The 26183-nt window shown below is 51.1% G+C and overlaps 2 protein-coding genes across 26 annotated transcripts in view; one reads left to right on the forward strand and one right to left on the reverse strand.

The window, feature by feature from the left end:
* STYXL1 (serine/threonine/tyrosine interacting like 1) overlaps window positions 1–4743 on the reverse strand; it is a 54147-nt gene extending 49404 nt beyond the window's left edge. For 5 of the 25 annotated variants that reach the window (XM_008018397.3, XM_073012699.1, XM_073012695.1 and 2 more), the window contains exon 1: window positions 4567–4669. The gene's annotated coding sequence lies outside the window, so the exon portion shown is untranslated. Of the gene's footprint in view, window positions 1–4500 lie in introns of all 25 variants that reach the window. The other 20 variants (XM_037990482.2, XM_037990483.2, XM_008018388.3 and 17 more) reach the window with 14 other exon arrangements.
* Window positions 4744–4786: 43 nt separating this feature from the next.
* Window positions 4787–23988, forward strand: MDH2 (malate dehydrogenase 2). The gene is made up of 9 exons (XM_008018379.3): window positions 4787–4977; window positions 12234–12402; window positions 14814–14897; window positions 15372–15481; window positions 17776–17901; window positions 20919–20996; window positions 21729–21828; window positions 22191–22342; window positions 23677–23988. Exons 1-9 carry the CDS (start codon window positions 4912–4914, stop codon window positions 23806–23808), a joined length of 1017 nt encoding a protein of 338 aa, XP_008016570.3. The 5' UTR covers window positions 4787–4911; the 3' UTR covers window positions 23809–23988.
* Window positions 23989–26183: the final 2195 nt, after the last annotated feature.

A 26183-nucleotide genomic window follows, 5' to 3' on the forward strand; every position in this document is an offset into this window, starting at 1 on the left:
GAAGGCACTTTTCTTGCCCCATCTCTACTCTCTTATAACCCCCTCTACCAACATAGGATGCCTCAGAAGCCACAGTCGGCCTGGGGTGGGGTGGGATGGAAGGGGAAACAAACAGAAGTCAACTACTGTCCTCCTCCTATGTGGGAGCCCAAAGAAAGCTTGAGAGAGGAAGAGAAGCAGCTTTACCTTTGAATTAAATTCCTAGTTTTGATTATTAACATGAACTGGACACTGGCCATTGCAGTGAGTCTGTCCTGGTAACCAGATGGAATCCAAGGGCAAGCAAAGATTTAAAGACAGAAAGCTGTTGTATGATTGGATTCTACTTCTTGACTGTGGAAACCCTGCTTGTTCAATAAAGTTTCATTTGCAAAACACCAAGTAAAATCAATGCCTACCACACAGTGCTTGAAACAGCAGCCATTAAGACTGTTAATTACCTTGGTATTTCCTTAGAGAGAGGCAGATAGGAGCTGAACGTGAGGCTTTTTTCTTTTTTTCCTTTGAAATAGTGTCTCATTCTGTCACCCAGGCTGGGGTGCAGCTCACGGCAGCCTCGACCTCCCAGGCTCAATTCTCCTGCCTCAGCTTCCTGAGTAACTGGGATCACAGGCACATACCACCATGACTGGCTTATTTTTATTATTTGTAGACAGGGTCTCCCTGTGTTGCCCAGGCTGGTCTCGAACTCCTGGGCTCAAGTGATCCTCCCACCTTGGCCTTCCAGAGTGGTGGGATTACAGGCAAGAGCCACTGCACCTGGCCAAATGTGAGGCTTTTCTAGCAGTCAAGTTGTTTGGGATGGCCCAAGTAGAAGGCTTGGGAGGTAGCGAGTTCCTCTTCTGTGGAAGAGGAACTCTTGGGAGGAATGTGAAGGGAACTGAATTCCAGATGTGGGAGTGAGCCTGACAATCTGTGATTCCAGTTTATTGCTCATGGTCTCAACACCTCTACAGAGGTGACTTCTGCCCTGCCCTCTGAGTTTCAATCCCACCGCTCCTTTTTTTTTTTTCCTTAAATGAGACAAAACTTGCTCTTCACCCATGTCAGAATGCAGTGGTGCAATCATGGCTCACTGCAGCCTCTACCTCTCCAGATCACTTAAGCTCAAGCGATCATTCCATGTCAGCCTCTCAGGTAGTTGGGACTACAAGTGCACACCACCATGCCCAGAGAATTTTTGTACTTTTTGTAGAAACCGGGTTTTGCCATGTTACCCAGGTTGATCCTCAATTCCTGAGGTCAAGTGATCGTGCGTGTTGGCTGCTCAAAGTGCTGGGATTACAGGCATGAGCCTGGCCCAGACCACTGATGGACAACTCAGCATCACTCCCAATTAAGCCCATCTATAATGGAGCTCTTTGGTGTAACCCGACTTCCCTCTTTATGTACTTTCCACACCCCTTTCATTCATTCCTCAAACCCAGAGGAGCACGACTCTCACCCATTCTTCCCATGACACTTCTCCCACACTGGCCCCACCCACTCCATTTCCATGGCCATCACATGACACTTCTCCCACACTGGCCCCTCCCACTCCATTTCCATGGCCATCACATGACACTTCTCCCACACTGGCCCCACCCACTCCATTTCCATGGCCATCACATGACACTTCTCCCACACTGGCCCCACCCACTCCATTTCCATGGCCATCACCACAATTCAGACCTTTGTCACCCATAAAATAGATTCCTAAACAATCTCCCTGCCCTCCATTTCTTTTCCCCCCCGGGAATCCTTAGCATGCAAGGTCACATCTTCCTCAAACCCAGTACTGGCCGTGTCACAACAGCCTCTGATTGGCCAGGCACAGTGGCTCATGCCTGTAATTCCAGCACTTTGGGAGGCTGACTCGGGCAGATCACTTGAGGTCAGGAGTTAGAGACCAGCCTGGCCAACGGGACAAATCCCCGACTCTGCTAAAAATACAAAAGTTAGCCCGGTGTGGTGGTGCGCGCCTGTAATCCCCGCTACTCGGGAGGCTGAGGCAGGAGAATCGCATGAACCCAGAGGCAGAGGTTGCAGTGAGCCAAAACACGCCACTGCACTCCAGCCTGGGCAACAGAGTGAGGCTCCATCTCAAAAAAAACACAAAAACAAAAACACTTGCTTCCCAAGAAATGAAATACAAACTTTTCAGCTAACATTCATAGGACCGGCACAATCTAGTTTTTCCCAACCTGCTGTTTCCAGCTGTAACTAAAACCACTCAACTCTCAAATTCACTGAGGTCCACTCTCAGCCCAGTCACATGCTGGACAAAAAAAAGACACAAAGATGAAAGAGTACCAGGCTCCGAGGTGCTCTTAGTTCTAATTTACAGAGGAGTAAATAATTACCAGAGTATGCAGTCAGTGATAAGGGACACTGCTTGTCCTAATGTCCCCATTCCAAAATAAATGATCTATTTACTGTCCCCTGAAAACTGGCCTATGCTTATTTTTTTCCCCCTCCAGGTTTTTATTTGGCCTTTTTTCTCCTCCTTTCCTGTCTGAACATTTCCCATTGTTAAATATCCAGGTCCTAGCGCCCCTCCTTTGACAATTCCGATTCCCAGGCAAAGGATCTCTCCCTCCTCTGGAGTTAAAAGTTCCATTGAAAAACACCTACTCTATTCTTCCAGCATGTCTCAGCTTATCTGCTTTGTGTGTGTGCACTTCTGAGACAGAATTTCGCTCGTCACCCAGGCTGCAGTGCAATGGCACAATCTCGGCTCACAGCAACCTCCACCTCCCGGTTCAAGCAATTCTCATGCCTCAGTCTCCCAAGTAGCTGGGACTACAGGCGCATGCCACCATGCCCGGCTACTTTTTGTATTTTTAGTACAGATGGGGTTTCGCCATGTTGGCCAGACTGGTCTCAAACTCCTGACCTCAGGTGATTCACCCGCCTCGGCCTCCCAAAGTGCTGGGATTACAGGCGTGAGTCACCGCACCTGGCTTTTTTTTTTTTTTTTTTTTTTGAGACAGTCTTTCTCTGTCACCCAAGCTGGAGTGCAGTGGGGTGATCTCGGCTCAGTGCAACCTCCACCTCCGGGGTTCAAGTGATTCTCCTGCCTCAGCCTCCAGAGTAGTTGGGGCTACAGGTGTGCACCACCATGCTGGGCTAATTTTTATATGTTTAGTAGAGACGGGGTTTCACCATTTTTGGCCAGGCTAGTCTTGAACTCCTGGCCTCAAGTAATCCATTTCAGCCTCCCAAAGTGCTGGGATTACAGGCATGAGCCACCTTGCCTGGCGGTGTTTCTGTTTTTTAATTTTAAAAATATACAGAAGGCCGGGCGCGGTGGCTCACGCCTGTAATCCCAGCTCTTTGGGAGGCTGAAACGGGTGGACCATGAGGTCAGGAGTTCGAGACCAGTCTGACCAACATGGTGAAACCCTGTCTGTACTAAAAACACAAAAAATTAGCCAGGTGTGATGGCGCGCTAATCCCAGCTACTCAGGAGAATAAGGCAGGAGAACTGCTTGAACCTGGGAGGCAGAGGTTGCAGTGAGCAGAGATTGTGCCACTGCACTCCAGCCTGGATGACAAAGACTCTGTCTCAAAAAAATAAAAATTAACATTAAAAAAAATCTATTATATATACATATATAGAGAGAGAGATGGGGGGTCTCACTATGTTGCCCAGGTTAGTCTCACACTTCTGGCCTCAAGCAATCCTCCCGCCTTAGCCTCCCAAAGTGCTAGGATTACAGGCATGACCCACTATATGGGGCCACATCTCAGCTTTGGAAGGTCCTCTCTCACACAGCGCCTACCCCCATCCCAATCCTGGGTTAAACAAACCTCCTCTGCATCCCTACAGCACTTCACACTTCTATTGTTGTTCATTTGTGCTGCCTGCAATTTACTTGTCTCTCCCACTAGACTGAGCTCCCTAAAGGCAAAGAATGTGTAGATCCTGTTCACAGCAGAACACTCAGCTCCCAAATCGGGCTGGTGTATCTTTTTTGAAAATTTTTTTTCTTTTAAAAATGAAATATAGAGATTGGGTCTTGCTATGTTGGAATTATAGGCATGAGCCACTGCCCCCAGCCAGGCTGGCATATCTTAACAGTTCAATAAAGAAGTGGAAGAGAGGAAGGAGAGTACAGCAGTCGCCATAAACTCTCTGGTATTGATACTTTTTTTTTTTTTTTTCCCCAAGACAGAGTTTTGCTCTTGTTGCCCAGGCTGGAGTGCATTGGCGCAATCTTGGCCTCCGCCTCCCAGGTTCAAGCGATTCTCCTGCCTCAGTCTCCCAAGTAACTGAAATTACAGGCGTACGCCACGACGCCCGGCTAATTTTTTGTATTTTTTGTATGAAATTTTTGTACGAACCCAAGGGTCTCTGCAACTTGGGGGACGACGGCCCGGATATGAGGAGATGATCCCTTCCTCCCACCCCGCCCAAGGACTCTCAGCCTCCCCAGCCCGTGCCTTTCCGGAGCTCAGAGCCCCCGCTGCTCTCCAGGGGCGGGAGGGATGGGTTTGGGTCTCGGGTCTGGGACTCACTCCACCTCCCGGGCTGTGCGACTCTGGCCAAGTTCCCTGTCCGAGCCTCTCTGCCTGGGACCCCACCTGAAAAAATGGCTCCTCTAAGGCGCTTCCAGCCTAAAGCCCGTCCTCTTCTACCTCTTGGGTGCGGACTGCCCCTCCCACTCCGACCACAGGTCCCCCACCGGCCACGCTATGACCCAGCCAAACACCAGGGTTGCCAGGGGCATCCCAGAACCTTCCTTTCCGACTCCCGGAAGTGGTCATGATCTCACGAGATCCCGGAGGCGAGCGCAACCGGAAGTCCGGTCACTCTCGCGAGGCCCCACGGAGCAGAGCCGGGACCGCTGCGGAGCGTGGAGGTCGTTGGAGTCACTTGCCTGTCAGCAGCTACTGTGTCTGCCCGTCGGCGCCCCTCCCGCTCCAGCCATGCTTTCCGCCCTCGCCCGGCCTGCCAGCGCTGCTCTCCGCCGCAGCTTCAGCACCTCGGCCCAGGTAGGCCTGACGAGGGGCGGCTTGCAGGCGGAGCACACCCCCACCCGGCCCGGGCCACGTGTGTCCCCGGTTCGCGAGCAGCTCTGACCCTCTCCAGGCCAGCCTGGACCGCAGGGCTGCCCGGCACTGGCTGGAGATTGTGGCGCCCGGGGCAGGCCCTGACACTGGCCTGGAGATGCGGGGGAGAAAGCCGAGGAGAAGGGGGCGAGGTAGTCCCGCTCCAGGGCCGGTCCATTTATTTGGCAGGGCTCCCCCCAGGTCTGCCAGATTCCGCAGAGGGCCTGCACGCCTTCAAGGTTAGGAAACCAGGGCTCTGGATCTGAAAGTAAACTTACGTTTTTTCCTGCAGTTTTTCATTGCTTTAATATAGCTAATCTCCTTCTTGCAGCATCCGTGTGAGTTGTGCGTGAATAAAAGAAATCGTATAATTTCTGACTCCATAGTATGGACAAACCGAGGCTAGAGAACTGGGCCAGGGTTACACAGTCATCTGGCCAGAGGATTAGAATTCAGCGCTTTTGACCTGAAGACGGCTTCCTCTTAACCTTTCTGGAGGATCTCTCCTGCTGTGGGCGGACTGAGCCTGCCGCCAGGTGTCTTAACACAGTGCTTGACTTGGCCAGCGACCACTTAAGCCTAGGCTATTTTTAGCCATCTTCTAGAACGGTGGTTCTTAAACTCTGCTGTGTGTCAGAATCACCGGAAAGCTAATAAAAAACAGAGGCCTGGGATCATTGAAGAAGCGTAAGACCGGGGTTTCCGCATTTTTACCAAGTGAATCTAATTAAACCTAAGTTTGAGAACCCAGGAGGTGCCCGCATTGCCTTTTAATTACGACACCCAGGAGGGAGGTAATTTTAAAGGGGAATCCAAATTTATCATTGAAGTTCTCTCCTCCGGTTTCCTGTATATCCAGTTCATTTGAAAAATAAATACAAATGCTCCTGGATTGATGGCTGCTTCCCGTACCCACCGCAAGCTGATAATATCCTAAGTCAAAAGGCGAGTTTAACTTTGTATATTTTCAACTCGCATTGGCTTCCCACACGCAACCCCATCGTAAGTTGAATGTACCAAATGCTTTTGAGCTGTGGTAAAGTGGGGGCCCAGCTGTAGACAGATAAGTCCATTAAGTCCCTGTGCTTGCCAACAACTATGCTGGGTGCTGCAGGGGATACCAAATTAAGTGAGAGGTGGCACTTGAGATGGGACAGAAATGAGTAAACTTAGGACAGGTGGAAACGATGAAGGTCTTAGGGAATGAGTAGACAGAACAGGTGGAGGCGATGAAGGTCTTAGGGAAGGAGTAGACAGAACAGGTGGAGGCGATGAAGGTCTTAGGGAATGAGTAGACTTAGGACAGGTGGAGGCGATGAAGGTCTTAGGGAATGAGTAAATTTAGGACAGGTGGAAGCAATGAAGGTCTTAGGGAATGAGTAGACTTAGGACAGGTGGAAGCGATGAAGGTCTTAGGGAATGAGTAAATTTAGGACAGGTGGAAGCAATGAAGGTCTTAGGGAATGAGTAGACTTAGGACAGGTGGAGGCGATGAAGGTCTTAGGGAATGAGTAAATTTAGGACAGGTGGAGGCAATGAAGGTCTTAGGGAAGGAGTAGACTTAGGACAGGTGGAGGCGATGAAGGTCTTAGGGAATGAGTAAATTTAGGATAGGTGGAGGCGATGAAGGTCTTAGGGAATGAGTGAGCTTAGAACAGGAGGCGATGAGGTGTGGGGGAGGGGCAGCCGACTAAAGGTAGGACAGGGAAGAGTGATGTCCCGGGAGAGGTTGAGTTTTGGTAGGACCTTCAGATATGTGACATATTTATTAAGCTAGGTACTGGAAATACATCGGTGAACAAAACACAGAAGTCCCTGCTCTCATGGAAATTACTAGATGTTTTACTTATTGCCCCACTATAAGGTATCTTAAAGTAGTGATGAACATACAGGAAAAATGGGGATTGTAGGGTGCTTGTGTTAGGGTAGAGGGTACCAATTTTATTTATTTATTTTTTGAGGCAGAGTCTCTGTCACCAGACTGGAATGCAGTGGCATGATCTCAGCTCACTGTAACCTCTGCCTCCCAGGTTCAAGCGATTCTGCTACCTCAGCCTCCCAAGTAGTTGGGACTACAGGCGTGCGCCACCACACCCTGGGACGGGGTTTCACCATGTTGGCCAGGATGGTCCCGACAGAGTCTCACTCTGTCTTCTAGGCTGGAGTGCAGTGGGCGCCATCTCGGCTCACTGCAACTAACTCCTGGGCTCAAGTGATCCTCCTGCCTCTGGCCGGGCTGGTCTCCTCCTTGGCCTCCCAAAATGCTAGGATTACAGGCATGGGCCACCACTCCCAACCAAGGGTAGCAATTTTACATCAGCCAGGGTAGGCCTCACCCAGGATGAGATGTTTAAGTAAAAGTCCAAAGGAAGCAGAGATCACACCATATGGAAAGAGTATTCCAGGTACGGGATACGTCTCAAGACGTAGCTGAGAGCCCTTGGAGAAGCATGGGGCATGCCTCTAAGGTTTGAGAACGTGAGGCTAGGGTAGTTCAGAGAAAGCAGTGGAGGTAACAGAACAGGCCTTGTAAAATTTTCGTTTTTTTCTCAGAAATAGGGTGACCATTTGAGGGTTTTCAGCTGCGTAATGACTTGCTCTTCCTTCCAATTAACAAGATGGTCTTAGAAGCGAGAAAAAGGTGAATTAGGAGTTCATTGTGGTCATCTAGGTGCAGGTGGTAAGAAACGGTTGCATTCTGGGTGTTTGTTGATGGTACCAGAAGGGTTTGCTGATCTGTGATTGGATAAGGGGTCATGGATGACACCAAGGTTTGGGGCCTTGGAGTTGGGCTGAAATAGATAGGCAAGACTTATGGAAGAGAGTGGGTTTAGGCAGGGAGAAGACATCAGGAGCTCAGTTTGATTGATTGATTGATTGATTGAGACACAGTCTCGCTCTGTCACCCAGACTGGAGTACAGTGACGTGATCTTGGCTCATTGTAGCCTCTGCTTTCTGAGCTGAAGTGCTTCTCTCACCTCAGCCTCCCCAGTAGCTCGGATTACAGGTGCTGCCACCGTGCCCAACTAATTTTTTTTGTATTTTTAGTAGAGATGGGGTTTCACCATGTTGGCCAGGTTGGTCTCCAACTCCTAACCTCAAGTGATCCACTCACCTCGGCCTCCCAAAGTGCTGGGATTACAGGTGTGAGCCACCGCGCCCAGCTGGGAGCTGAGTTTTAGATATGTTCATTTTAAAATGCCTGTTGGTCATACAAGCAACATTGTTGAGAGGGCAGCTGATGAAAGCAGAAAGATGGACTCGAGCCCATGGTGCAGTGGTCTCCAGACTTTGGATCTTGTTTTTTTTTTTGTTTTTTTGTTTTTTTGAGACGGAGTTCTGCTGTTGTTGCCCAGGCTGGAGTGCAGTGGCGCGATCTCCGCTCACCTCCGCTTCCTGGGTTCAAGCCATTCTCCTGCCTCAGCCTCCCGAGTAGCTGGGATTACAGGCATGCACCACCACACCTGGCTAATTTCGTATTTTTAGTAGAGACAGGGGTTTCTCCATGTTGGTCACACTGGTCTCAAACTCCCAACCTCAGGTGATCTGTCCACCTCAGCCTCCCAAAGTGCTGGGATTACAGGTGTGACCCACTGCGCCCAGCTGGATCCTGTATCTTTAACAGTAAAAATGTAGAAAGCACATAGCTCCAATATATTTACTGATACATATATGTACTAATGTATACATTTCAATATAAACTCAAGTCAAAATTTTAAAACAAGCATAGCACATTATAAGGTGTTAAAACGTACAGATAAAGACGGTGTTACTGTATGTCCGTTTTCAACACAGTTGCCAAGCAGTGTGCTGTTGGTAGCCACTCTGCCACCCAGCAAAGGTCAGCGGGTCTGGAAGACAGCTCTTTGACAAGCAGATCATGATCTAACCTCCGGACCACCAAAGATTTTCATCTCATTGCAAAGCATGGTAAAGATTACACTACTTAAGGATCCTGATTTTGTAAATATTAATTTAAGCTGATGACGTCCTGTAATATACAACAGTGACATCACCTTGACACAGTGAAAGCAGAGAAACCAGTGAAACAGTCCTCTTCCCCTCCCTCCCCCATGTTGTATTCACCTTATGTACACGTGGAACTGATCCATTTAAGTGCCCTAGTGAGGGCGCAGGTCAGTCCATTTCTTGGTAGAGATTAATACTTTGTTAGATAAAGATAGAGACAGGCCGGGTTTGGTGGCTCACACCTGCAATCCCAGCACTTTGGAGACTCTGGTGGGAGGATCACTTGAGCTCAGAAGTTTGAGACCAGCCTGGGCAATGTGGCAAAACTTCATTTCTATAAACAAAAAAAACGAAAATTAGCCGGGCATGGTGGTGCACACCTGTAGCCCCAGCTACAGCTAAGGTGGGGAGGATGGCTTGAACCGAAAAGGCAGAGGTTGCACTGAGCCAAGATTGCACCACTGCACTCCAGCCCGGGCGACAGAGGGAGACCCTATCTCAAAAAGAAAAGATATGGCCAGGCGCAGTGGCTCATGCCTGTAATCCCAGCACTTTGGGAGGCCGAGGTGGGCGGATCACGAGGTCAGGAGATCAAGACCATCCTGGCTAACACGGTGAAACCCCGTCTCTACTAAAAATACAAAAAATTAGCCGAGCACGGTGGCGAGCGCCTGTAGTCCCAGCTACTCGGAGGCTGAGGCAGGAGAATGGCGTGAACCCGGGAGGCGGAGCTTGCAGTGAGCCAAGATGACTCCACTGCACTCCAGCCTGGGCGACAGAGCGAGACTGTCTCAAAAAAAAAAAAAAAAAAAAAAAAAAAGCTCATTGCAGCATCTTCATCCTCTGCCCTGGTGGGATTGTCCTGGGTACTCCCCTGTGAAACCACTGCCCTGGCTGAATGCTGGAGGCATGAAAGCTTTGGAAGATTTTTTTTTTTTTTTTTTTTTTTTTTTGAGGCAGAATCTTGCTCTGTCGCCCAGGCTGGAGTGCAGTGGCGCAATCTCCGCTGACTGCAACCTCCGCCTCCTGGGTTCAAGCAATTCTCCTGCCTCAGCCTCCTGAATAGCTGGGATTACAGGCGTGCACCACCATGCCCGGCTAATTTTTGTATTTTTAGTAGAGATGGGGTTTTGCCGTGTTGGCCAGGCTGGTCTCGAACTCCTGACCTCAGGTGATCCACTCACCTCAGCCTCCCAAAGTTCTGGGATTACAGGCGTGAGCCACTGCACCCAGCCCAGAAGATATTTTTTAAAGAGATGGAATCCTGCTCTGTTGCCCAGGCTGGAGTGCAGTGGCACCAGCATGGCTCATGGTAGCCTCAGCTCCTGGGCTCAAGTGATCCTCCCACCTCAGCCTTCTGAGTAGCTGGGACTACAGGTGCACACCACCATGCCAGCTAGATATTTGAGCGCGAGAGTGAAATGATTAAAACTTTGATTTTGGGGAAGGGTGCTTTGGAGGTGTCGCTGAGTACCTAAGTTAGATAATGGAATAGAATGAAGAGGAGGAGTGGGTCGGGAGGGAGGTTGAGCTGCCAAGTTCTTCATGCCCTGATTTGATGTCTCTGTTAAGAAGAAGGCGGCAGAAGATGGTTCTACAAGTTTACGTTCAGTGAACACGAGTGCCATTTGGGACCAGGGATGGAGGTTGGGGGCAGGATCAATGGACAAATGAGTTTGTGGAACCCATGGAGTGCCTAACAGAGCTGGGAATGCAGAACTGGGATTTGGGAGTCCCTAAGACTCACACAAGATGTGGGAGTGAGAGTTGAAGATCCAGAAGTGGATGAGGCTGCCCAACCTCAGGTTCTGAGCGGGTCTGACAGGTTCAAATTTCCAGGCAGCCAGGGGTTCACCTTTAAAGCACCAACTTGAAACTCAAAAACCTGTTTGAATTCAAATGTGGGTTGTGTGCGCTTCCACAGTTTAATTTCCGGAGCAGAAACGCACCATGTAAGCGTCTTGGTTCGGATTTTTGGTTTGTTTTGTTTTGGTTTCTGATAACCAAAGCCTGTTATTAACTGGCCTCAGCTACTGTAGAAGATTGTGCAGTGATGCTGTCAGACCTCAGATGACCACACACGGTGCCGGGAGTTCCTGTGTCTGCCACTTGGTTTGCCTTTTCCCCCACTGGCAGCTGCCTGCCTGCCAGGAATCGGCTCTGCTTCTCATTTGTGATTTTAGATCAGAAACAAGCTCCCTGGGGGTGGCTGGAATTTTGGTCAGACCTTGAGTGAGGGTAAGAGTGCCTTTGAATAACGGGAGCGATTGCCAATTGCAGGGCTAACAGGAGCGATTGCCGGATGTGGGGCCAGGTCACTTTCACCCCATCACTTTCCTAACTGTTCCAAGCTGAAATGCCCAGGGCCAGCTGCTACTTTGCTGCCTGTTCTTCTGATTAGCTTGGTGTGAAACAGTGATTCTCAAACTGTTTGATATCAAAATCATCTGGGGAAAATGGCAAAAATGCCAAGGCCTAAGCCCCATCCCGCTTCCAGGAGCCTAGTCTTGGGTGGGCTTCATTAGCTCAGCAGGTGGCTCTGATACACACCTAGGCTGGAGAAACGGTATGAGATACTGGAGCCCAAGATGACAGATCTGACTCGCCTAGGAGGGTTGGAGCCTTTCCCCATGTACATAATCCCTTCCCCCTCTTGTTAGGCGCTACTCATCCTGCCTGAGGCTCCAGCCACAAGCTTGCTGCCTGGATGGACCTTCCCTGATTCCCCACCCCTGCAGGGAGTTGATCGCCGCACCCTTGTCTGCCCTCCTGCACAAGGGGCCTCTGTGACAGTGTCCTCTCTGCCCCTAATGCATCTCATTACCTGTCTCCTCCAGAGCCAGCAGGGATCTTCCTGCAGCCTCAGTTACCGGGAGGCCTGTTGCTAGGCACTCAGTGTGTTCATAGTTTGTAAAGCTGCAGGTTGGAGGTAAGGCTGCTATTACCAGTCCAGCTGCCTGATGGAGTCCAGCTTGTTCCTCATCTTTCAGGAGGGTTTTGAAGTGCCCTGAGTATCACAGCCTCTACAGATGTAAATTCTCCCCATTTGAAAGTGGACCTTTGGAATGAAGGTCCTGAATTCGTCCAGAATGAGACTGATACAATGATTATATCTGGCTTTGGCAACTGCAGTAAAAAGGCCTGAGTGCAATATTTTTACAGGATACCATGTGAATCCTTTTCATGCTCATTTCGTCCTAAGAGTCCTTTCTCTGTGCCTCTTTTTTAGAACAATGCTAAAGTAGCCGTGCTAGGGGCCTCTGGAGGCATCGGGCAGCCGCTTTCACTTCTCCTGAAGAACAGCCCCTTGGTGAGCCGCCTGACACTCTATGATATCGTGCACACACCCGGAGTGGCCGCAGATCTGAGCCACATCGAGACCAAAGCCGTTGTGAAAGGTACTGGGCACGTGACCCTGGAGACTTGCCTCCTGTCCCCAGTAGGCCAGGATCTGAGTTTTCAGTAAGATTCTTAGATGAAACTAAATGTTTAGAGACGTGGGGTTTCTCTGTTTGTTTTAAATTTAACTTTTACAAGTGATTACACCCTGTTGGACTTGAGTCTGTAAAAATTGAAATAGCAGTGTCTTTTAGAAATGTGAGGTACCCTAATCATCCCATTTTCTACTTTTTCTGATTTGAAAAGTTGTATGAAGATGGGGAAGAGGGAAGTGTCAGCAACCTGTGGTGAGGATTTGGGGACAGTAAGGTGGTGGTCCCAGCTGCGGGCTGCCTTCCCTCCAGCCCAGCGTTGTCTTGCCAGCTTCTCAAAAAGCACGGCCTCTTTGGGAAACTTGCCCGTCCGTGGAAGGCAGTGTCGGATATTCAGTAAATGTTGTCGGGAAATGATTCAGTGGACTCAGTACAGCGGCTTATGCCTGTAATCCCAGCACTTTGGGCGGCCAAGTCAGGAGGATTACTTGAGTCCAGGAGTTCAAGATCAGTCCAGGCAACATGGCGAGACCCCTATCTCGACAAAAAGTACAACTAGCCGGGCGTGATAGTGTGCACCTGTCATCCCAGCTACTTGGGAGGCTAAGGTAGGAGGATTACTTGAGCCCAGGAGGTTGAGGCTACAGTGAGCCCTGATTGCACCACTGCACTTCAGCCTAGGTGAGAGAGCGAGACCCTGTCTCAAAAATAATATCATCCATAAATATATATATTTATATATGCTGTTTATTTAAACTTCACAATATATCAACATTTTTGCATGTCACCAAATTCTTTTTTTTTTTTTTTTTTGAGACAGACTATCTTGCTCTGTCTCCCAGATGGAATACAGTGGCACAATCTTGGCTTACTGCAACCTCCCCATCCTGGGTTCAAGTGATTCTCCTACCTCAGCCTCCCGAGTAGCTGGGACCACAGGCACGTGCCACCGTGCCCGGCTACTTTTTGTGTTTTTGGTAGAGATGGGGTTTCACTATGTTGGCCAAACTGGTCTAGAACTCCTGACCTCAAGTGATCCACCCACCTCGGCCTCCCAAAGTGCTGGAATTACGGGCATGAGCAACTGTGCCCAGCCCAACTTCTTGATAAAATTATTTTTAAAGCTGTAATTTATCATTTATGATAGCTCTGCTGTTGACCATTGACTGTTTCCTGTTTGCTTCTGTAAATACAAATATATTAATATAAGCTACAGTATGTATCTTTGTCTTTACATCTTGTTTAAGTCTTAGAGTTCTAAACATAGAATTAGTAGGTATGAATATTTCAAAGCATTTACTATAAAGCTTCAAATTGCTTTCTAGAAAGGTTCTACTGATTTCTTTCCCCTCCAACAGCATATGAGGATACTGTGTCTGATGGCGTTTACATAAGTCTTAAGTTGGTGTAAATAACTGGGGAGGCTGCCTGGCAAATTTTATGTTCATGCACCTTCCAGAGTTCTCTGAACGGGTTGCCCATTTTCTTTTGGGCTGTATATTTGGGTTAAGAAGGCTCCTGCATTAAGGAAAAAGCCAAGATCAAAGCAGATTTTGGATATTTTAGCAAATTTCCCTGAAATCTTTGAAAACATACTTTTTCCTTCAGATGATAGGAGTAAATGAAATAGTAATATTTAGAGTCTTTCAGCACAGCTCGTTTCCTTTCCTGGCCTTCATTGCCTTCTGATCAAGGAGTTTGGGCCGACACAGTGGCTCACACCTGTAATCCCAGTACTTTGGGAGGCCAAGGTGGGTGGATCACTTGAGTTCAGGAGTTCAAAACCAGCCTGGCCAACCTGGTGAAACCCCTTCTCTACTAAAAATACAAAAATTAAACCAAATGTGGTGGTGCACACCTGTAATCCCAGCTACTTGGGAGGCTGAAACAGGAGAATCACATGAAGCCGGGAGGTGTGGAGGTTGCAGTGAGCCAAGATTGTACCACTGCACTCCAGCCTGGGTGACAGAGCAAGACTCCATCTCAAAAAAAAAAAAAAGGAGTTTTCATCAGGATGGTGGTGGGGAACGAGCGGCTCCTCATTCTGACTGGAGGCCAAGAGTGACTTACAGTGCTCACGAGTAGGATGTAGACAAGCAGTGGCTCAGTTTGCTTTTGTGGAAACCTGGAGGGCTTGACCCATTCTAGCTGGGGCCTGGGCAAGGAGAGGTTGGGGAAAGCAGGGTAGAAGGGGAGGGTTCCTGCCACAGGGATTGTCAGCTCGCAGGGCAGTAGTCGTTAACAGAAGAAAGTCACGTTACAGGTGGGGTTTCTAGCCTTTCTCGAGGCCATTAGTTGGCATTAAGGCCAGGGCTGAACTTTCCAGGCCTCTCTGAATCAGAAGCAGTGACATTTCTCTTTTGGGGTGTGTGTTCTAGGCTACCTCGGACCTGAACAGCTGCCTGACTGCCTAAAAGGCTGTGATGTGGTAGTTATTCCAGCCGGAGTCCCCAGAAAACCAGGTTTGTGTTTGAAAGCCTTGTCTGGTACCTCCCCACTTGAAGATGTGGGGATTAAACCCATTTTCTGTTAAAAATGGGTTTAATCCGGTTGCTTTTTCGTAGGGAAAATGCCACCAGCTCCCGTTGCCTGTGGGGTAAAGGTCACATCTCTTTGTTGGCCTAGGATCAAAGTCGTCTTGCCATTTCCCTGTGCCTTTGTGCACAGACGCCGTTCCCTCTCCTCAGCCCCACACTACCTCGGGGGTTCTTATGAAACCTCTATGGTCCTTCTGAGATATTGTCCTCCCCGCTCCACCCACACAGACCTCACTTCTGGCACTCATCGTGCTGGATCGTTTACCCTGCAAGAGAGACTGACTTGAAACGGGGACCTTGAGTGGCTAAATTTCCTGTAACAGCTGACGCTCAGCACATTCTGCCTGTCTGGAAGTTTGTGGTGTTCTCTGTTAACATCTCATATTGGATCATTTCCAGGCATGACCCGGGACGACCTGTTTAACACCAATGCCACGATTGTGGCCACCCTGGCTGCTGCCTGTGCCCAGCACTGCCCAGAAGCTATGATCTGCATCATTGCCAATCCGGTGAGTGTGGCAGCGGCCGGCCCTTGCAGCTGTGGCAGGCGCTTAGGCGCTGACAGTGCGTGGAAAGCTCATGATTTGCAGCAGAGGCTGCTGATGTGCTGGGGAGATGGGGGGGTACACAGATGAAGGGGCTGAGATGGAGAGGTCGGGTGCACTAAGCAGAGGCCCGTCCGTGCGTTTCCTAAGGACCCCTTCCGGCATGAACTGAACGAGCGTTGAGAGCGTTGTCATAGCTGCGAGCTTTGGGCAGATCCCATCTCTATCTGCTTTAGTTTCCTCACTAAAGAGAAATCCATTCTCAAGGCTGCTTTCGGCCATGATTGTGGTGGCCCGTTGATTCCCTTTTTGACACAGTAGCTCCTACTTACCCGGGGCAGTATGTTCCAAGAGCCCAGTAGGTGCCTGAAATTGTGGAAAGTACTGAGCCCTGTGTGTACTATGTGTTTTCCTAGGCATACGCACCTATGATAAGTTAATTCATAAACTAGGCACAGTAAGAGATTAACAACAACTAATGGTAAAACAATCATTACAAGAGACTATAATAAAAGTTGTTTCTTTCGTTTTAGTCAGAAACTTTTGCCTTCTCGCTTAAGGGAAGTACTTAATGACTTCTCTGATTTCTCCAAAGCGCCAGCATCACTACTCTTGCGCTTTGGGGCCGTTATAAAGTAAAAGAAGGCAACTGGAACACAAGCATTGTGATCTCTCAACAGCTGCTCCGATAACCAAGATGGCTCCTAAGTGACTCAGGGACAGGTGGTGTAGACGCATGAGTATGCTGGGCAAAGGGTTGACCCCTGTCCTGGGCGGGATGGAGCCAGAGTTCATCCTGCTACTCAGGATGGCATGCAGTTTTTTTTGTTTGTTTTTGGTTTGTTGTTTTTTTTTTTTCTTTTTTTTTTTTTGGCTCTGTTGCCCAGGTCGGAGTGCAATGGTGCGACCTTGGCTCACTGCAACCTCTGCCTCCCGGGTTCAAGCGATTCTCCTGCCTCAGCCTCCTGAGTAGCTGGGGTTACAGGCGCCCACCACGATGCCCAGCTAATTTTTGTATTTTTAGTAGAGACGGGGTTTCACCATGTTGGCCAGGCTGGTCTCAAACTCCCAGCCTCAGGTGATCCTCCCGCCTCGGCCTCCCAGAGTGTGGGGATCACAGGCATGAGCCACTGTGCCCAGGCGATTTAAAACCCATGAGTTATTTATTTCTGAAATTTTCCATGTAGTAAGTTCAGACCTCAGTTGACTGCTGGTAATTAACACAGCAGAAAGTGAAACCATGGATAAGGTGGGACTGTCTGCATTCTCCTCAGGATTTCCATTCCTGGGCCTGTCGTCCCCATCCCTTCACTCACAGTCGTAGACACATACAGCCCCCAGGGCCCACTCACTGGATTTTGCTTACTCTCAGAAGCGTTGAGTGCCACGCCCTCATTGAGGGCGGCCGTGGTTCCCCAGCTTGACCTGCTGGGCCTTTTGCTCGTTTAACAGCAGCCCCCTTACTGCTCCTTCCCAGCAGAGCCTGGGTCCTGGTGTCTGAGGATGAGGATCAATTGAGGTGAAGGGGCAGGGACCGTGATGTCACTGAGAGGTGTGGATGCCAGCAGGCATGCAGAGCTCGTGCTCCTGGCCTCTGAGGGTCCTGCCTTCCCCAGAAGCTCGCCCTCCTCAGGGTGGTGGGTCACAAGTAGAGAGCTGCTGTTCCCTGTGTTGGTGAGCTAACCATTGCCTGATATAAACCTTGCTGTTATGTCATCTTCTGGCGTGCCGGGTGATGTGTTCAGCGCTCGCCCTGCATGAAGTCATTTAGTCTTTACAACGACTTCATGAGGTCGTCATTTCTCCCACTTACAGAAGAAAAAACTGGGTCCTGGGGAGTTAGGATGACCTGGCCAGGGTAGTAGCACAGAGGGAACAAGCTGCCAGTGGGCCTGCTTCCTTGGAGCACACAGCCACTGTGCGCCGCCCTCCCATCAGGAGTGGCCCTGCAGCTGTGAGTCCCGGCCGCGCGGAAGGTGACCTGTGAAGGCATCATCACACATTTCAGCTGATAGCTGAAGGCCCACCAAGGGAAGAAGCATCCTCTACAGTTAAGGGTTTCTTTGTTCACGTGGTGTGGCGTGTCCTTTGTGGTGGGTGGCTTGCCAGTACACAGTTATCAGACAGGGCAGGTTAATGTGGCGTCTTTGGACTAGTTAGACCCTTGGGAAGGTCTGACAAAAAGCCCTTTTCCTTCTGTGGCTTGGCCCTGCTCTTGGAACCCAGGGCAAGCCACGCCTGTCTCTTGGATGTCCTAGGTTAACTCCACCATCCCCATCACAGCAGAAGTTTTCAAGAAGCACGGAGTGTACAACCCCAGCAAGATCTTCGGCGTGACGACCCTGGACATCGTCAGAGCCAACACCTTTGTTGCAGAGCTGAAGGTAAGGGCGGCGTGAGTGTTGCTCAGGTGACCTTTCTGAACTTCTCCCGCCACCCGTGCTCATTTTACGGGCATGGAAGACACCAGGGCCTGCCCAGGTCACATGTCACTTGGGGGTTTTCAGTGTGTTGAGAGTTCGCCCTCTTGGTGGAAGCAGCCCCTGTGTTTCCTGTGGGTTCCGGGTACCTGGCCCCAACCGGCGGCAACTCTGGCCAGCGTCTGTCTCCCAGCTCTCGCTGTCTTCCTTCTCGCCGAGAGCACTGTGGGTTCACAACCTTCTCTGGGCTTCTCAGTGGCTGGACTTGGACGGGGCGCCCCCAGTCCTCCCCTTTCTCCTTGCTGCTGAAAACTGGTCCTAGGAGGATTTACCTGCTGGCCACTAGATAAAGGGTGGGAAAATTAACAAACATGAAGAACCGAGGAAAGTGGCGGAAGTCCCAAAGTATCAGAATTGTTGTTGGCCCTGGTCCCTGGCACTGACTTTTTTGGGTTGCCTGTGGTACCTTACCCTGGAGAGTCCGGGCCTGGCCCCTTGGGCTGCTGGACTGAGACTGAGCTGCTGGGTGTGGCTTGATGTCGGCTTGATTTGGTGCCAGTGCCGGGCCTGGAGTCCTCAGTGCCTTGCACAGCCTGCTTTCGACTCGTTTCCATTGTGGAGCCTGCAGAACCACTTCCTTTGGCCCCAGAAAGGATTCCTCTTGAACTTCAGCCCTTTTCGTTCTGATGGCAGATTTGAGGTTATGCGCGCGGCGTGGTGGGAAGTGCATAGACAGCACCCTCGGCCTCCATTTTACTCCTGAGTGCCAGGCACATCTGCTTCTGAGGAATTAGAGGTGCAGACACGGCAGCACGTACCTGAGGGCCTGGTGCTGGGGCTCTGTTACAGGTGTGGGGATCAGAGAGGTTCGAAAGGCATGGCCCCAGGCCTTGGAGTTCCATGGAATGGGAGAGAGACTTGAGTCCGAGAGACAGTTTAAGCCAGGCACGGTGGCTCACGCCTGTCATCCCAGCACTTTGGGAGGCTGAGGTGGGAGGGCCACTTGAGACTGCAGTGAGCTGTGATTGCACCACTGCACTCCGGCCTGGGTGACAGGGCAAAACCCTGTCTCTTAAAAAAAAAGAAAAAAAGACAGTTTGAGTGAGCAGGTGAGCACAGGTACGTACAGAGTTCCCCTGGGATTGCCACAGTCTGGAATTGGACACACCAGGCACGGCACCACCTCCCACCTCCAGAGGCACAGCTCCTGGCGTCCTGGAGGCAACAGAGTTCATTCTCGTGGGCTCTCAGGGCTGGGCATACCCCAGGCCCTAGTCCTGCCCTGCCCCACAGCTGCCACTAGCTACATGTGGCTATTTATGGTTAAATAACATTAAAATTGTATCCCTCTTCCACACAAACCACATTTAAGATGCTCCGTGGCCACATATGGCTCCTCTGTCCTCACAGGAAGTCCTGTTGGGCAGTCCTGTCTCAGCCTTGAAGCTTCACTGTTAAGAGTTGGGGACAGGGTACCTTGGCCCTTGTGAGATCCCCTGGCCCCGCCTCCAACAGTGAAGTGGACTGTCATTACCCCCGGCTGCCTGACCTTCTGGAAATTTCCTGTATCGTATCAAGAATGCATATCAATCCTTAAACTTCCGATGGCTGGTTCCTCCCTCATCCTCTCACCTGCCATATTCCCTTTCAACATGACTCCAGGACCTCCCAGGCCAATGCCACGTTCCCCTTTGCTGCAGAGCTGCCCTGTCCCCTGTCTTAGCACGCACCATTGGAACATCCATTTCTAGGAGTCTTGTATTCAAGGACAGGCCTCTGGAAAGCAGGGCTGTGTCCCTTCAGCCCCGTGTCTCTGGTGACCGCACAGTGCCCACACCTGTGTGCTTACACACAGCCAAGCTAAACCTCTCAGGTCTTCGGTCCCCAGCTCCATGAAGCTGATCCTGCTTTGCCCGTGCATGAGACTGATCCTCTCTCTCCCAGGCCAGCCTCATTTCCCAACCTAGGGCTGGGCTCTTGAGTGGCCATGGCCATCGGAGCAGGTGGTTGTTCCCTCCCTGCCATTACTCCCACCAGGTTATTGTCTGTTTTAAGAAATACTTGGTTCAGCCGGGTGTAGTGGTGCATGCCTGGGATCCCAGCACTTTGGGAAGCCAACACAGGAGGATGACTTGAGCCTGGGAGTTCAGGACCAGTCTGGGCAACATGGCAACACCCCATCTCTACAAAACATTTAAAAAACATAAGTTGGGTGTGGAGATGTGTGCTGCTTCAGAGGCTGAGGTGGGAGGATGATTGAGTCCAGGAGGCAGAGGTTGCAGCCAGCCAAGATTGTGCCACTACACTCCAGCCTGGGAGATAGAGAACCTATCTAAAAGGAACCTGTCTAAAAAGAGAACCTGTCTAAAAAAACAAAACAAAAACCTGGTTCACAGATTCTTGGGGGTGTGGTACCTCCAGGTTACGAAATGAGGCAGCCTCAAACTGTGGTGTTTGGACCCATAGAGTCAGTTTGTTCTTTCTGTCCTGATCACTGTTTGAGGTGCCAGACTTCTCACTCCTGGGTGCCCTGGAATGGGTTTGAATTTTGCTCCATGGGGCCTGAAGAAAAGGGAATTTGGATTGTTCTGTGTGGGGAGGAGTCTGGGTTTGTGCCTGGGGAGTGGAGCCGGCTCTGGGAAAGAGGATGCCAGGCCCGGCGGGGGGGCCTCTGCAGGGGGCAGCATCCTCCTGTGCCCATCCCCAGTGGGCACAAATGCTCACTGTGAAGGAAGGACCTGCGGTGGCCTTGCCAGATGGCGGCGAGCCCTCACGGCGCCTGCTGGCGCTCATGCTTAGCCTTTTGGGGGCACCATGGCAGGAGATCCAAGTGCAGCAGGGGCTGGACAGGGCCTCCTCCCAGCTCACTGTTCCACGCTGAGTTCTCGGGGCTTTTCCAGTGTCGCGGCTGTGGATGGCTGTGACATGTTTCATACTGAAAGAGCTTGTTAACTCATCCAGCTTCACACTTTGTTCACCAGGGTTTGGATCCAGCTCGAGTCAACGTCCCTGTCATTGGTGGCCATGCCGGAAAGACCATCATCCCCCTGATCTCTCAGGTATACGCATGTGACCTTGTGAGGGGCTTCAAGGTCAGGAACCCCTTTACCAGGCCCTGCTCTGAGGCGGTCCGGGCAGACTGGAGAAGACCCGACCGTGCGGAGGGTTTTAGAATGGCTCCTGTTGTAGGCAGCCCCGCCCTTCTGCTGCAGGGTGGTGTCAGTCCTGGAGCAGAAGCTGCTCAGGGCCCCGCCGGCTCCAGCACGCAAGGAGAACCACTGTTGGGAACCTCACTGGGTTACTGGTTAGGCCGGAGCGGGCGAGGTGCTTTTTTCAAAAATGAGTCCAGGGCTGGACACAGTGGCTCATACTTGTGATCCCAGCATTTGGGAGGCCGAAGCGGGAGGATTGCTTGAGGCTGCAGTGAGCTATGATGTACCACTGCACCACTCAAGCCTGGGCGACAGAGCAAGACCCTGGCCTCAAAAAACAAATGAGTAGGGGACTCACCACACTTCCCAACAGAGTTGATTTGACTTTGTCTTGTTTTTTTAATGTGTTTATTATTATTTTTTTGCTGCTCCTTGTGGAGCAGGGCTACCCCACAGGCAGTGTGCCCAGAGTAGTGTGTCATTTTTCTATAAAGGTTTTCTTTTTCTTCTTTACAGAAAACCTTTCCCACGCCTTGGTGATGGGAGGGAGAGGAGAGGTCGGGAGTAGTGGGAGCGGGAGGCGGTGGGTCTGGAGTCGTGGGCTGGAAGCCACTCACTGACCCCACGCTTGGCTTGCAGTGCACCCCCAAGGTGGACTTTCCCCAGGACCAGCTGACGGCGCTCACTGGGCGGATCCAGGAGGCCGGCACGGAGGTGGTCAAGGCTAAAGCCGGAGCAGGTAGAGTCTTAGGCAGCCCCGGGGCTGGGTGCCAGTGAGGCCCTGCAAGAGCTCGGGGTTGGGGAGAAATGCTGCTTGTCCCTGGGCACGGATGGTCCTTTTCAGTGTTGACTTGCAGTTGCCTGGTGGAAAATCCCTGTGTGAGGGGGCAGCTCGGCCTGCTTTGTGGGGTTAAGAGTCATTTTTGAGGATGGCAGAGCCAATTCCACACCATTCATGTATAAGTAAAAAGAAATTAGGGGTGCTGACTGAAATTCCCGACTGTCAGGCTGGAAGGTGTGCAGGTTTCTTGGCTGGCGGGACGACTCACCTGGGCATCACGGTGTGGCGCCAGCCTGGCTGACCTGCCTGTGCCCCCCTAGGCTCTGCCACCCTCTCCATGGCGTATGCGGGCGCCCGCTTCGTCTTCTCCCTTGTGGATGCAATGAATGGAAAGGAAGGTGTTGTGGAATGTTCCTTCGTTAAGTCACAGGAAACGGAATGTACCTACTTCTCCACGCCCCTGCTGCTTGGGGTACGTATCCAGGCATGGGTCCTTCTGACTGTGGAAGAAGGAGCGTTCCCTCTGCTTAAGCCTCAGGAGCTCTCCCCAGCCCTTTGTGCAGTAACCTCATGTCCCTGCCTGGCAAGCGTTGGGGTTTTCGAGGGTGGACGCACACCTGAGAAAGAAGAACTGGGAGGATCATGGACTGTGAAGGGCGAACCTCCCAGCAAGAGGGTCTCCTTCCCCGCAGTTTGACAGCGGGTGCCCAGCAGCTACAGGAATGTTGACTGATGAGACACTCCATCTCCAGGCAGCCCAGGGAGGCCTCCCCACCCTGCCTGAACACCTCCCTGTTGCTCCTTGTTAGTCTTGTTCTGACTGCGGGGGCTGCTAGGCCCAATTCCTCTTCCAGAGTGTGTCCTGTCCAGACAGCCTGAGTCTTCAGCAAACAGAAACCCTTAGGTCTCACTCATACGCCCTCAAGCCGAGTTTCCATTTCTCACCTGTGGGCAGAAATCAGGCAGATGTGTGGTTGCCTTCGTCATGTGACCAGAAAGTATCATGACTCTTTGGGCCACCCCGGGGCCTTTCTCAGAGATGCTCCAATGTGGAAAGATCCTTCAGCTGTGGTCCCAGGCCTTGGTGAGAGACAGGCACTCGACAGTGCAGTTCTGTCCCCGTGTCGGTGCAGGTGTGTGGTGTGGCGGGGCCTGCAGGTGAGACGCACCCGGCTCTCATAGGCCCTCGAGCCAGGGGAGGCAGTAGGAGGGGATTGAGTTGAGGTGAGGACTGAGGCTGTTGCCAGACAAACTGCTCAGTTTTCTGGAGGTGAGATGGTGGCAGAGACATCTGTTGTTTTTGCCAATGTCAGACATTTACCTACTTAGTGACACCTGATTCAGGTGACTGTGACAATGTTTTCAGTCCTTTATCAACCTTGCGGGGAGAGACACAAACCCAGAAACAGGCTCTGTTGGGGAGAATACGGTGAAGTGTTCCTGATGATCGAGTGCCTGGCGTCCGGGTGCTTGTCGCACTGTCCTCGTGTGCACCGAGGTAGATGGTGCTTGTTTTATAGCTCAGGAAACACATTTGGAAGGTCAGTCATTGTCCAGGGTACTTTTCCAGGCAATGACAGTGCTGGGACCCCTGCCTGGCACCCTCTGACTCTGAGCCTCATACTCCCGACCGCAGCTCAGTCCCACCCACCCTGTCAGCAGGGTGCCCCCAGCAAGGCACCCAGAACCCACAGGTGTAGACAGACTCCTCGGCGGGGCTGATGAAGCGACAGGTCGGGGTTTCTGTAACAAGCACTTTCCTGGAAACTTCATTTTAACATGTTCCCATCTCCCTCTGTCCCTCAGAAAAAGGGCATCGAGAAGAACCTGGGCATTGGCCAAGTCTCCTCTTTTGAGGAGAAGATGATCTCAGATGCCATTCCCGAGCTGAAGGCCTCCATCAAGAAGGGGGAAGATTTCGTGAAGACCCTGAAGTGAGCCGCCGTGACGGGCGGCCAGTTTCCTTAATTTATAAAGGCATCATGTCACTGCAAAGCTGTTGCAGATAACCTTTGTATTTTAATTTGCTTTGGTGATGATTACTGTATTAACATCATCATGCCTTCCAAATTGTGGGTGGCTCAATGGGCACATCAATAAAAGCCGTCCTTGATTTTATTTTTCAAGGTCCCTTCTGTCAGTGCTGTGCTTTCTTCCCTGTGAGAGCTGACTGTAGAGTGTCTGCCACCTCTTCATTACTAATCAGAACTAGATGATGTTTAACTTAGACTGAAGTGTGATGCTTTCATCAGTAGCTTCAAGAAAGTCTAAAATGTTAATCTGTGGAATTGGACACAGTATTCACTGTACGTGTTCCTCCCGTCCCTCCTGTTGGAACCCTTGCATCGCCCGGGCCTGATTCCTCTCAGGGGTGGTTCACCTCCACAGGGTCATAGTTCAGCGGTGAACGCCGAGCAGCCGTTTTCTGGCTAAGCAAACAGCACCTTTCTCTTTGAGCTTCCTGCTGACCTCTGTCCCCCTTGGGATTTCATCTTCTGACCGAACCCTGATGTTCAGTGGCAGAGACAGCCGATGGCCAGAGCTGTGGGGACACCAGGGTGGGGGTGTGCGTGGACACCCCAAACCCCAGCTGCTGTGTCAAGGCTGAGGACATCGTGCCGCCATCAAAAGGGGGTTCCAGGTTTTCCATCAGTGGCCTAAAGAAGGGACTTCGTCTTACTGAGGAGTGGGGAATTAAAGAGATTTGACTCCCTTTAGTGTTGGGGGCAGTCCATTCCCCAGACGCTGCGGCCTCTGAAGTGGAAACTGAAAGCTGCATACCTGGGAAGGAACTTTCTAGCAACAGGCAATGGCCTTCAGTGGAAGAGGGAGGGCTAGAGGTGTGCCCAGTACTTGGATGTTCATCTGCCCACAACAGCTTTTTTTTTTTTACAAAAAAGCTAAAGCTGAAATGGATTTTATCATAAAGGATCACATTGTTTTCTTCTACAAGTAATACATGATCATTGTGTAAATCCCAAAAAGCAGCTAAAAAATAAAGCGGGAAAGGAACCACTGGTAATATTTGTCTTCTCTTGCGTATTTCATAGGTTGAGAGAAGGAAGCCTGCTCTTCAGGTTATCTGCTACTGAACAATCCCAGCCCTCTCCAGTCTGGTGGCTTTTAGGCTATTTCTGTTCATATCTCCTGACCCTGGGGGTTGTCAGTGCTCAGCTGGGTGGTTCTGTGCCCACAGCTCCCACTGCAGTCTCTGGAGGCTTGGCTGGATTGGAGCACGCGAGGCTGGGGTTTGGGAGATGCCCAGACAGCTAGCCTGTTCCCCGAGGTCTCTGGCCTCTCCTTCACGGGGCCTCTATAGCAAGGTCTACAGGTTCCTTGATGACTCGGTTCCCATAGACAAAAGCAGAAGCTGCCGGGCTCTAAGGCTTGGGCTGAGAACTGGCCCAGCTTTGCTTGTACTGCATTCTCTAGGTTAGAGCAAGTCATAAGGCCCCCACCGACGTGGGCAGGAACCACACAAGGGTGTGGCTGCGGGAGACCTGACCCTTTGGTGGCCATTTTTGGAGAGGAGCTGCCCCCCCTACATCCTTTCACTGTGTCTTTGCCCTTGTCACTTTTCTAAATTTTTCTTTAGAGACAGGGTCTCTGTCGCCCAGGGTGGAGTGCAGTCATGTGATCATGGCTCACCACAGCCTCCAACCCCTGGGCTCAAGCGATAATCCCACCTCAGCCTCCCCAGTAGCTGGGACTATGGGTGCCTGCCACCACACCCGGCTAATTTTATCATTTTTTGTAGAGACTGGGGACAGGGGAACGGGGGGACTTGCTGTTTCCCAGGACGGTCCTCCCGGCCTTGATCAATCCTCCTGCCTCGGCCTCCCAAAGTGCTGGGATTACAGGCATGAGCCACTGTGCCCCGCCATTCTTTTCACAGCTGGATAACCTTGAGGGTGGATAACTCGGTGGTTTCGGTTTTCACTGCTGTAGAGAGCAGGACTCTGAGCGTGGTACTTTAGCGCTGTTTCCTCCTGGTGGTTCTGTGTGCAGAGCACTATGCTGGCTGTATTTGGGGTACATTTACCATTTTATGGGATCCTTGCAACAACCCTGACAGGACCTGGGACTCAAGCTAGGTCAGGTTGTGTCTTGGTTGAGGGTGGTCACTACCTCTCCATATAAACCAAGGGCTACCCCTTAAGAACCCCCCAGAGAGTGCTCAGGATACTCCCACTGGGGTGGGAGGACTGCTTGAGCCCAGGAGCTCGAGGTTGCTGTGAGCTGTGATTGCGCCACTGCACTCCAGCCTGGGAGACACAGCGAGACCCGTCAAAAAAAAAAAAAAAAAAGAGGCC

Source organism: Chlorocebus sabaeus, chromosome 28 (assembly GCF_047675955.1).
Source record: "Chlorocebus sabaeus isolate Y175 chromosome 28, mChlSab1.0.hap1, whole genome shotgun sequence".
Taxonomy (NCBI): domain Eukaryota; kingdom Metazoa; phylum Chordata; class Mammalia; order Primates; family Cercopithecidae; genus Chlorocebus; species Chlorocebus sabaeus.

What these genes read in the sequence shown, in the direction of transcription:
- MDH2 (XM_008018379.3), top strand. Translation starts at nt 4,912, where the DNA reads ATGCTTTCCGCCCTCGCCCGGCCTGCCAGCGCTGCTCTCCGCCGCAGC. An exon ending in CGGAGTCCCCAGAAAACCAG is followed by an intron (nt 14,898 to 15,371) that starts GTTTGTGTTTGA and finishes GATCATTTCCAG; the next exon opens with GCATGACCCGGGACGACCTG. An exon ending in CCACGCCCCTGCTGCTTGGG is followed by an intron (nt 22,343 to 23,676) that starts GTACGTATCCAG and finishes TCTGTCCCTCAG; the next exon opens with AAAAAGGGCATCGAGAAGAA.